General features: G+C 41.4%; 1 protein-coding gene across 1 annotated transcript in view; it reads right to left on the bottom strand.

Annotated features, from left to right (window-relative positions):
* The window catches only part of SFI1 (SFI1 centrin binding protein), a gene marked incomplete at its 5' end in the record, with an annotated part of 49111 nt that overhangs the window by 34960 nt on the left and 1141 nt on the right, over positions 1–13010 (bottom strand). The window contains 7 exon segments of the mRNA XM_084649592.1: positions 1664–1820; positions 3248–3350; positions 3615–3732; positions 6301–6395; positions 8353–8463; positions 11674–11745; positions 12603–12782. Coding sequence (XP_084505718.1) covers positions 1664–1820; positions 3248–3350; positions 3615–3732; positions 6301–6395; positions 8353–8463; positions 11674–11745; positions 12603–12782 — 836 coding nt within the window.

Raw genomic sequence — 13010 nt, 5'->3', positions numbered from 1 at the left:
TGGCAATGAGTTGTTTAGGTAGTGAAGCCCTATTCTGTCCTATCTCTCCATTCAAATATAGTATCTATCTATACAAAGTGGAATAAGGACAAGCCAGGGAATTATAGACCAGTCATCTTAACTTCAGTACCCAGAATGATAATGGAACAAATAATCAAACAATCAAATTGTAAGCTCCTAGAAGAAAATAAGATAATAAGTAATAGTCAACCTGGATTTGTCAAGAACAAATCATGTGACACCAAGCTACTATCCTTCTTTGACAGGATAGTCTTTGTAAATAGTGGGGAAGCAGTAGATATCATATATTTCGACTTTAGTAAGGCTTTTGATACTGTCTCACATGACCTTCTCATAAACAAACTAGGGAAATACAGGCTAGATGAATCTACTATAAGGTGGATGGACAACTGGCTCATAAATCATACTCAGAGTAGTTATCAATGGCTCACAGTTGAGCTGGAAGGGCATATTGAGTGGGGTCCTGAAGGGATCTGTTGTGAGTCTGGTTCTATTCAAATATCTTCATAAATGATTTGGATTATGGCATAGAGAATACACTTGTAAAGTTTGCAGACGATAGCAAGCTGGGAGGGTTGCAAGCACTTTGGAGGACAGGATTAAAATTCGAAATGATCTTGACAAACTTGAGAAATGGTCTGACTTAAATAGAATGAAATTCAATAAAGACAAAAAGAAAAGGAGTACTTGTGGCACCTTAGAGACTAACCAATTTATTTGAGCATGAGCTTTCGTGAGCTACAGCTCACTTCATCGGATGCATACCTGTATGCTGTAGCTCACGAAAGCTCATGCTCAAATAAATTGGTTAGTCTCTAAGGTGCCACAAGTACTCCTTTTCTTTTTGCGAATACAGACTAACACGGCTGTTACTCTGAATAAAGACAAAAGCACTCCACTTACTAAGGAATAATTGTACAAATACAAAATGGGAAATGACTACCTAGGAAGAGAACTGCAGAAAAGGATCTGGGGGTGATAGCGGCTCACATACTAAATAGGGGTCAACAATGTAATACTATTCCAAAAAAAGCGAACATCATTCTGGGATGTACAGCAGGACCGTTGTAAGCAAGATACAAGAAGTAATTCTTCCACTCTATTCAACACTGATAAGGGCTCGGCTACAGTACTGTGTCCAGTTCTGGGCACCACAATTCAGGAAAGATGTGAACAAACTGGAGAAAGTCCAGAGGACAGCAACAAATGATTAAAGGACTAGAAAACATTGCCTACAAGGAAAGATTGAAAAAACTGGGCTTGTTTAGTCTGGTGAAGAGAAGACTTGGCAGGGGACATGATAACAGTCTTCAAGTACATAAAAAGTTGTTACAAGAAGGAGGGTGATAAACTGTTCTCTCTAACCATTGTGGACCGGAAAAGAAGTAATGGGTTTAAATTGCAGCAAGGAAGATTTAGGTTAGACATTAGGAAAAACTTCCTACCTGTAAGGTTAAGCACTGAAACAAATTACCTAGGGATGTTGTGGAATCACCGTCATTGGAGGTTTTTAAGAACAGGTTAGACAAACACCTGTCAGGGCTGGTCTAGATAATCCTTAGTCCTGTTTCAGTGCAGCAGATTGGACTAGATAACCTATCGAGGTCCCTTCCAGTCCTATATTTCTATGATTCTCACTCACTGTCCTGATGCTTCTTTTCTCTTTGAAGCTGCAGATGCCCAAGCCAGGCCTTCATGCATCTTCTCAGCTCCCAGTGCTGATGATGATTCACTGCCCAGGCCTCCTTCTGCTTGTCATGCTGGATGTGCAAATACAGCTCCATCCACTGTAGCCAGGCCTGACAATACAAATTAGAAAAAATGAGGAGGAGGGTCAGCCAAGAATAAGCAGAGGAAAGCAAGGGAACATTGAGGGAATGGGCAAGAGCAAAGGAAGGGGATAAGGAAGCCCAAAGGCAACGAAGAGGGAGAGCATATCAAATAGCGACCAGGAGACAAAAATAAAGGAGCCATGAGGTTTTCAGGAAGCAATCATTTATGTTCAATTCTACTGGCCATTTCCAATCTATTTAGGCCAGGACTTTCATTTACCACCTCCTCCTTCCCTCTCATTCCCACCCTGGCTTTCCCTACATGTGCAACCAAACTCCTCTCACCTTGTCAACAGCACTGAGCTGTTTCTATACCCAAAGCATACTGCAGAGTGGAAGGTGAGAGGGAACAGGGAATTCCAGGGTCAGTATTACAACAGCCAGAGAAATTTTAAGTTACACTATCATTTCTTCCTTTTAAAGGGCAGAATGCTACTTTCTGGGAATGAATAATGGGCTCCCAAGTACAATCTTTTAATTTAAAGGAGATGAAGGAGGCAGATATCTAAAGTCCTAACAGTGTTTCCCAAATCATGGGACCAGCCTCCCTAGCAAAGTGCTGATCCCATGCATGGTTGCCATCTTTCAGTCAGGCTGGAACCAAAGACCACACCCTACCCAAGTGGAAAGAGAGCAAGTGCCTTGTTCTAAACTCATGACAGCAGCCATCAACCTTTCAGGGAAAAGGCTGAACAATTCCAGGGCACAGGAAATAAAATATATCGTCTTGACAAATTATTTTCACTTTGGATTTCACAAAAGATTAACTGCCCATTGTACAGTGATTGTCCTACATTCACTTCACTTCTGCTGGGTAGTGAGTGTAAATGACCCAGCGAGGAAGATAAGATGACAGACTCCTTTTGCCCATGTGTTTGAAACATACTAATAAAAATCATTTTCCTCCACCTCTTATTTATCTATTTGTTTTAAAGTGGGGAGCTCTTTGTGGCAGAGACCATGTTTTGTCTTTTTAATGACTCTATAAAGCATCTAGTATCTTCCTGGGCATTGTGTAAAGAATCATAATAATTCCCTTGGCCATGCAGCAACTTAGAAATACACTGAACTCTAGAAAAGCCTGGATGTTGCTTTTATACCTCCATTGTAGAGAAGAAGGATGTTTGAGGACCCCATGTGGAGAGAACCAGGGGATGGTTCTATTTTACTTGCACAACTGAGAAGCAGTTCACAGGTAAAATGCACATGCACATCTGGAGGGGTACGGTGAAACTTATACCTCGCATCACCCAATCTATAAACATCCTTTCATTAGAGGTATCTCAGTGTACAGAGGGATTATTGAGGGTGGAGAATTCTTTATTCATTTGCTAGCTATTACTCACAACCATGCGTGATCTCAGGTATGAAGGGTCTGGGTTTGAAGGACTTACCCGAAACTGCAGGCTCTGGGCCCAGTGCTGCAGAGCCAGAGTATTCATCTCATGGTCAGTACACTTCTGGCACAGTCGTCTTGTCCACACTCTCCATGACACGCTGCCAAAAGCATTTAAGACCCATTAATTCTGCAGTGTGGGGTGAGGAACTAACCTCCTCTCATCAGGAAAGGCAGGGCTCTACATACACATGTTATTGATGCACTGCTTTCTAGATGGAGTTATGTGGTCCTTTGAGGGGTAGGGGAGAAGGCAGTTGAGACAAAACCATAACTATGAACCAGCAAGATACAATGTAGGAACAGATCATGGGACAGAGAAGGTGTTTGTGATTAACATGTGACTGTTTCAAACCCATTCTCACCGCAGAGTGCTTGTTTCCCTGAACGCCAATGCCTCGGATCGCATCCTATGCTTGGTCCTGCGAACATCAATGTAGATCAGCCAATGCTGCCATGTCCAGCGCAGCTTCTGCTTCTCCGCTGTGCACAGCAATGGTCACAAGATTTTTTTTAAATGACATACAAGGATTTGGTATTTTTAAAATCATTATCAGCCTTACATTGCCACCTACCGGGAAAATCTAAAACTGCAGCCACTCCACGAGCTGGGGTTAGAGAGAGGCAGGCACAGATAAGCCTTGTCTGCACAAGGAAATTGTCCAGAATAGCTACTCCTCAATAGCTCCCTGCATGGACACTCTTATTCTGGAACAAGAGTGTCCACATGAAGACTTATTGCAAAATTGCTATTGCACTTTAAATTCATATACTTTATTCCAGAATAATTTATGTAGACAAGCCCCTTAGCTGCTGGCAGAGTAACGGAGATGGGTTTAAGATAAGATCTGAAATATCAATAGCTTCAAATAACCTGCCAGGTATAAATAAAACACTGTGTAATGACTTTGTTCAGGCTGCACAATTCCTGTGGGCACATACTGCAGCTTCAGATACAGTTACTGAGAATGTTGAGGAAATATTATTTGTATAGCAATAGCTGCCCATCACTAACCCATTGTGCTGGACTCTGTACAAACATAGAACAAACCAGCACTTGGCATCTTTTAAAATCTTCCAGATCTCCTAAGAGTATGAAATTACTCAGCATATCTGGCTTATTGGACAAAATTAAAAATATATCTAGTTCTTTATATAGCGTTTCATCAGTAGTCCTCAAAGCACTTTACAAGGGAGCATTATCCTCATTTTAATGGGTACATTGAGGCACAGAGAGGTGAGGATAAGAACTTGCCCAAGTTCAGTAGCATAGCCAGGAACATAACATAGGTTGCCTGAGTCACAGTCCAGTGGTCTATCCATTAGGACAAACTGCCTCCCTCTCAATCTTTTAGAACAAACCCATAGCCCAAGACTGATGATGTTGATTTGGACTATTATTAATGAGAAATGACCCAAAGTGTATCTTTCCCCAAACACAAGCTGGTTAATTTTATATCTTTCTATGACAACGTCCTCCAAAATCTAGTGAGCCAAGATCTAACATATCTGAAAAGGGATTACTTCTTTTTCACTTTTTGACTAATTAATGGGAGGTTTATTATTTTTCTTTGTAAACCAAATAATTTGTGTTCATTGGATATGTGGTATTAACATTTAAAAGCATTGCTCAGAGCTACTGGAGTAATTTCTCCATTTTCTCCTCTTCAATGTTGTAAATTCTAAGGTTTCATAATCAACAGCTCGAGATGCAATTTGTGGAAATGGAAGTAGGGTTGCATGTTAATGCCTGGCCTCCTTACTTGGTGATGGGAAAGCAAATATTTTACATGTATATTACTGCCCTCCATCCTGAAGGATCCCCAAGTGCTTTACAAACTACAGCCAGGTCCTAGTCCCTGTACCTGATCAAGTAAACTGGCTTGGGATAGGGGCATCTGCAGCAGTCGGGGAGGACAGAATCCTTCCTCACCACTGGCCTCACTTTATAGCTGCCACTTAGCCTAAGGGACACATTTACTTCCACAAGAACCTCCCTCCACAAGAAGGTGGATGAGTCTCTTTTGAGTCTACTATACCCGACATAAGGTGCTGGTCTGTAACTTTCCAGGGTTGCACACATATACAAACACCAGTTGTTAGTTGTCAGCTAACCTCCCACTGGACATGCAGTATGGGACAAAAATCTTGACTTCAGCTTTAAAAATACAGTCATTTACCACTTGATCTCAAAGGAATCACTATCTTTGTCAGTAGTCACTGGAAGTTGAGACCATTACAGGCAAGTGGGTCAGTGGGGTAGGCATTTGCAAAGAAAACTAACTTTCTCCTCCGGTGCATCTAGAATATATATCCCCTTCGCACGTGCGATTCCCCAGCTGGATTTCATAGCCACAGTAGACCAGAGAACATGTGCACCCTGCTTTAGTGCACTTAGGAGCTACAGAATCCAGGACTCAACATAGATCAAGTCAGAACTCTATTTCACTGTGAAAATGTTATGAGCTTCATTTCACCTGTAACATGTTCTAAAAAGAGAGGGGATTCAGGATAAGGTGGGTAAAAATCAACATATGCACAAAGAGGAAGCCAGAGTTGACTCCTACATCAGCTGAGGGGCTGGGGAACTCCACCAGTAACTTGTTCTTGTGAAAATACCCATTCAAATACATACCGTACCAATGATCAGACCCACACTGAAGAGCAGATAGGGAGTCCCTTAAGCTCTTTCACTGGCATCCGTAACTATCTGTATAGCTGCACACTACAATGCATTAAGAGCAATCTCCCCTGCTAGCCTTAGGTTGACAACCATCTGCACATAAGATTCAGAGATTCCAAGGCCATTGTGATCATCTAGTCTGATCTCCTGTGTTACACAGGCCATAGAACTTCCCCAAAATAATTCCCAAAGTATAACATCCAAGCTTGATTTAAAAATTACCAGTAATGGAGAACATACCACAAGCCTTGGTAAATTACACTTTCACACAGGAGTCGGGGAGGTAAATACACAAACACATGCAGGGAAATACATCCTTGAAAAACTGACATTATGTTTAAGAAAGCTGCTCCCCCTTCCCCTCTCACCATGAGCCTCTGCGACACGATACTTGCACCTCTTTTCTCGCTGCTGGCATATAAAAGTCTTCCAGGCTTGGAATATCAGGTTGTACAGGAAATATCTGAACAACAGAAAAGATATTACACTTGGATGAGGTACAGAGAAGGGCAACAAAAATGATTCAAGGAAATTAAGGAGAGATTAAAAAGACTGCCAGTGTTCATTTTAGAAAAGAGACTAAGGGAGAATATGATAGAGGTCTATAAAATCATGAATGGTGTGGAGAAAGTGAATAAGAAAGTGTTGTTTACCCCTTCAGAGAAGACAAGAACCAGGGATCACACAATAACATGAACAGGCAGCAGGTTTAAAACAAACATAAGGAAAAACTTCTTCACACAATACATGGTCAACCTTGGGAACTCATTGCCAGGAGATGTTGTGAAGGCCAAAAGAATAACTAGATTAAAAAAAGAATTAGATAAATTCATGGAGGATAGGTCCATCAACGGTATTAGCCAAGATGGCCAGGCTGCAACCCTATGCTCTGGGTGTCCCAAAACTCTAACTGCCAGAAGCTGGGACTAGATGACAGGGAATGGATCACTTGATAAATTGCCCTGTTCCATTCATTCCCTCTGAAGCATCTGGCGCTGGCACTGTCAGAAGACAGGATACTGGGCTAGACGGACCATTGGTCTGACCCACTATGGCCATGCCCATGTTCGCATGTTAAAAACAAAACAAAAAAAAATCCATCATAAGCCTTGATCCAATCTAGCTAGCTCCTGTACAGCAGACCTGGTCTCAATTGTTCTGGAATGGGCAGGAGAGATTCCTATCACACAGAGCAGCTTCTAGTGAGACTTTATAGTCAGATTCTGAAAGGGAAGTGTCTCGCAGCACAGAATCTGGACTTTTTCTTCTGCCATTCAATGGAAAAGTCATGGTGGCACAAGGAAAGTGAGGCTTCTTAACATCCAAGGGGAAAAAGTTTTGGATCAACTTTGATTGCCCTTTGGATAACCCATTCTGCACAGGCAACATCTTCACAGAGATATTTTTAGTGAGTGTGTGTGGCCTACACTCTCAATCACTCATCCATCAATGTTCCAGTCTACCTTTAAATAATTACACTGCCCCATACTGAGACATTAACAACAAGAGGATTCTGAAAGCGTTCTCAAACTGAAAAGGACTGCACAGAGAGACCATGTAAAAATGAGACAGAACTAGGGTATCCATTAACTCCTCACTCTCTGAGACAAGGTGAGGAAAGACGAAACCCCTTTGTTCCTATGAACAATAGCCAAAAAAGCCTTGTGAGAAAGAGTACAGGAGGCTTTGATGTTACATTAAGAGGTTGAGGGGAAGGTATAAAGGGATTATATGGTTACTCAGGATATATAAAAGCCTCTTGAAAAGAAAACTTAATTTGTCCCATCATACAGCAATATAAGCAGAAGCGGATCTAGAATGCCTGTTTCACTACTAATGGGCTCAGAGTTTGTGCCAACATGGAAGATAATCTGGGAGCAAGACAGAGATCAAGTTCCCAAATCTTAGTCAACATGTGAGCAGCAGACAAGAGGCATGGCAACTACTTTGCATTTTGACACAATAAAAAAAGAACACAAAAGACAAGCGTCCAGCTGCTCATTTGCTCCTTCTTTCCAAGTCAAATAACAGCATACCTCAAGAAAACTTGGCCACTTAGAAGACGAGAGGAATATCAACATGAACATGTTCAGAGTGATCTAAATTAATGATTGATTCCTGGATATCAGTAAATTTGATTCATACAAGGTGAACAGTACTCTGAAGACACCTGAGCTGTGACATCTGATTTCATCTTAGGACAAAGAAAGAAAAATGTACTGTTTGTTGGATGAAGGGTGGCAATAAGGAAGGAAGAAAAAGTTGTAAATAATAAGTGAGGAAAGCATTAACATTGGCCTTTCCTCACCTAACAGTGCTGCTGGGGTAGTTTGTTTACTGACATACACACCATCCTCCAAGACCCAGGGAGGATTTCTCACACCGCTGTGGACACAACAATACAACGTCATTTCACAGACCTGTAATGGCAGTCAGCTCTGACGCTGAGCTTCCACTCTCTGCAAACAATCCACCATTCCTCCTTCCACTCGCCAAAGGTTTTTTGCAGAATCTTCCGATCATAATGACATCTATACAGTTAAAAGATTTTGAGGATGGGAAGATTTGTAAAAATATCTTAGTCAATAAAAAAATACAGTCTCCTTTAAAATGTACCTCTCCTTTTTCCAGTATTAGCTGCTTAACCCAACCACACCTAACTGCATAACAAAACTTTACCCTTCTATACCACGTTTAATCTGAGAATCTAAAAAGTGCTTTAAGATACAATTAACTGAGCCTCACACAACCCTTGTAAATAATTACCCCTTTTTTAAAATTGAGAAACAAAATAAAGAGAGGTTAAGCGACTTGCCCAAGATCACATAGTCAGTTGGTGGCAGACCTGGGAATAGAACTCATCTCTTGAGCTATGCTCAAGCCTCGAACCATTAGACAACACTCTGCTACATTTACATCTCTAGTCAGTCTTGCTCGGTATTGGTTTGTGTGAATGTTTTTTCCAAAAGCTAACTTTTGTTTTAATTTTTAAAAGTATATTTGTAACTAATTTGGATTACAGGTTTATATTTCTCTGAAATATACCAACTGTGCTCCGTGAAACAAATTATTCTGAATTTAAAATTCCAAAAAGGGATGATTAAAAACCTTAGATAATATTCTTTCTACATGCACCATGTGCTAACAGTGTGGCTGCTTGTCAGCCTTTAGTTGACATGTATAAAGGTTTATGAATGAGCTACTGCCTCTGAGTTTATTAACCTAGTCCTTTAGCACAAGCCATAAAGGTCTTTGCTTTTAGATCCAGAGATCCTGGGTTCAATTCCCACAGATGACCAGGCCAGCGGACGGTGTTACATGAACATTCATGTAAATGCTAAACTAATAAAAACTCAGATGGGATGAGGTTTTGAACTAAGGAACTGGGACTCAGATGAGGGATTTCTAATAACAAGATTCTCTGTAATTAGAAATAACAATGACCAGTATATCTATTGTCCCTACCTGAGATACCTCACTTCACTTGAACATTACTCTGGGAAAATGATCATTGGCCAAAATGACATAGCTAATATTCTGAAAAATGTAAAGTTGCACTAGGTGCAAGTGTGAATAATTTCCTCATGTTTCTCATCTACATATTTTTTTCATAGAGATTAGGAAAATGTAAGGATCAACCTAAGAATAGGCAAGAAAACAGAGACAGATAAGCAAACAAACAATGGGCCCAGTCTTGCAGTCCTTGTTCACGGGAAGAATCCCACCAAGTTAATGGGGCTGTTCAAATGTGTAAGGACTGCAGGATCAGGAACAAAATGACCAGCCCCCCCTCAAACAAACAATAAAAAATCCCATATATTACAATTCAAAGCTACCTACCCCATCAAACCAAGCTGCTAAGCCATTCCAAGCACTCAAGCAGGAAAAAATCAAAGAGCCATAGGTTATTCTTTCAGATTGGCTGAATTGTTAAAACAACAGGAGGGTGGTGAACCAGGGCAACGTGGGATTTGGGCAGACCTGGCACTATCAGTGGGGCAAAAGAGACATTTTGTTCCCCCAAATGATCTTCAAGGAGCCCCAAGTGATTGTCAGAAAGGCCAAAATATGTACAATATGTACGTACAGCCTTCATCCTTTATTTAAATTATAAATCATAGCAAAATACTGACACAGTAGCCAAATTTCACTTTTTAAAACTCTTAGATCCCTGGAAAGTCTTGGATTTTAACTACCTCCTTGAAAGGTTGTTCACTTTTTAAATTACAACATTCAAAGGCCCAAAAATACCCTCCCCTAATAATATGACCCTAGATCTGGTCCTGGATTTGGGAACAATATTTTTTAAATTTAAAATAAAGTTATTTTAGTTTAATTTAGCTGGCTGAGCTCTAGATTTCAAAAAGGGCATTTTCATTCATTTACCAGACTTCTTATACTGGATCTGCACATTGCCAAAGCAAGTAATGCACACCCAATATGTGGGAGGAAGAGGGGAAGAGTACTATTCTGGCTCACAGAACAATTCATGTTCACCAGCTAATACAGTCTTGGTAAGAATTTATATTCCTCATACTGGAATCAAATGGGATGACTTGGGGCCTGATCTAACTCATACTGAAGTCAATGCAAGTCTTCCACTGTCTTCAATAGGAACTGGATTATGCCTGTAGAGCAGGGGCGGGCAAACTTTTTGGCCTGAGGGCCACATCGGGTTTCCAAAATTGTATGGAGGGCTGGTAAGGGGAGGCTATGTCTCCCCCAACAGCCAGGCGCTGCCTGGCCCCCACCTCCTATCCGACTCCCCAGCTTCTCACCACAACGGCTCCCCTGGGGCTCCTGCCCCATCCAACCTCCCCACCCCCTGACCACCCTCCCCCAACTCCCCTGCCCTCTATCCAACCCCCCTGGCTCCCTGTCCCCTTATCACGCTGCTTGGCGCACCGGTGGCTGGCAGCACTACAGCCGCGCCACCCAGAGCACTGGGTGAGGCTGCGGTTCTGCAACTGCACTGCCCGGCAGCCCAGAGCACTGCGCCAATGGCACGGCGTGCTGAAACTGCGGGGGAGGGGGAACAGCAGGGGAGGGGCCGGGGTCCAGCCTCCTGGGCCAGGAGCTCAGGGGCCGGGCAGGAGGGTCCCACGGGCCGGATGTGGCCCACGGACCGTAGTTTGCCCACCTCTGCCGTAGAGCAAGGACAAGCAAGAGTGGACACACAAATTGAAGCAAAATAGGAAGACATTCCAAACAAGAGTGTTGCTTTTTCAGTAGTGATTTAAAACCAAATTTCAGAAGCTCTATTGCTGTAGCAGTTCAAAGATCAAATATGCAAAGCATTTGTGAATACACATCAAGAATAACCTGGTATACTGCAGGATGAAGTGAATTAAATGATCTATTGGGTCTTTCCCACCTTTACTGTTTATAATATTATAATTTTAAAAAACATATAATGAAAATCAAAGGCCAAATTCTACTCTCAGTTTTACTGGTGTAAATCCCGCAAATCTGCACTGAAACCAGTGCAATTTCTCTGGATTTACAGTTAAAGTAAAATTTGGCCACAATTATTTAAGAATAATATTCAGAGACAGGTTTCAGAGTAGAATAAATTGGTTAGTCTCTAAGGTGCCACAAGTACTCCTATTCAGAGACAGGATCTCAAATAATTTCAGAAGGCATCTGCAAATATTTTCCTGCAAAGCAGGTATCCCTTTGCCTAGCCATACAAATGCTCAGCCATGTCAAGGCAGAATCTTACTACTTGGAGCTTCAATTACCTGGCTTTGGAAGGAAGAATTTGTCCAAAAGTCTTTTTCACCCACAAATAGAGGAACTTCCTGGCCAGATGCCTGGAAGACAAACATAGGTTAGTTGCCTTTCTGCATGTTTGTACTCAATCTCTTAATTTCCAGGCAATGGTTTTGAAGACTCAGAAGCTTGATATATAATAACTACAATACACAACAGTAAGGTCCCAATCCTGCACAGACTTACACACATGTTTAACTTTAACCGTGTAAGTTGTCCCATTAACTTAGGCATGTGTATGGGACACACTTAGCTGGGAAATCCATGTAGACAAGATGTCTCCTCTGGAATCTATTACACCTAATGATACTAAATAACAATGATGGTTGCTTAATTGGGATGCCGTCAGGTGATTTAATGGAGCTTAGGCCCTTCTGTGTTTCATTTGCATAGTGACTCTATCTGATCCCATAACAGAATGGCTTTTTCTAAACAATTTGTAGAGTGGGTCTTAGATCACAGAACTAAGAGTTAAAATGCTTGGCTAGATTCCTGTATTTATATTCTATTCATATGCATCTTATTCACTACTAGTTATTTACATTTTCCTACAAGAGGAATAGCAAAAGATATCAAATGCCTCATAAAGCAAACCATTCAAAATACAGAATCAGCCACAGTGAGGAGGACACTCATAGTACTACTTTGTATTTAGTGAGCACCTTTCCTCTGGAAATCAAAAATAGTGGATATTATTAGTCCTATTTAACAGATGGAGAAACTGAGCCACAAAAAGGATAAATGACTTTCCCAAGGTCACTTAACAAATCAATGGCAAATATGAGAGTAAAACCCAGGTCTCATGACTTCCAGTCCCCTGCTCCAACCACTAGAAAATGCTCCCTTCCGTAGTAGGATTAAAAAACCAAAGCATACAGAGCACAGCTTTCACTATCACCTGATACGGAGTTCTTTTAACCTCCCACCTCGGTTCCAGGTGTATGTGACCTGATACGGAACCTGATGACTCCCATTCCAACACTGATTCCCACCAGGCCGGGGAGTAACAGATCGTCCAAATGTATGGACTTTGCTAGTATGCAATTTCTGGGCTGCATCTCTCTGGAAAGATCTTAAACTTAAAAGGAAAGAGACAAAGAAATCTCACTTGTAAGGTCAGATTCACAGTTAGCAGACATTAGTGTCTATGTGACCTCATCCATATAAAAGTATCACACTAAAATCACATATAAAATTAACACCTGCAGACAGTATTTTTAAAAGTTTCATTTGATTCATTTTCATGCTCAGTAAACGGTCTCCTGAAATTTCTCAGTCATTCCCCAAAAGCTGCAGAAACACATGG

Source organism: Lepidochelys olivacea, assembly GCF_965140295.1.
Source record: "Lepidochelys olivacea isolate rLepOli2 genome assembly, chromosome: 15".
Classification (NCBI taxonomy): domain Eukaryota; kingdom Metazoa; phylum Chordata; order Testudines; family Cheloniidae; genus Lepidochelys; species Lepidochelys olivacea.
This window is presented reverse-complemented; position numbering and strand designations above follow the sequence as displayed.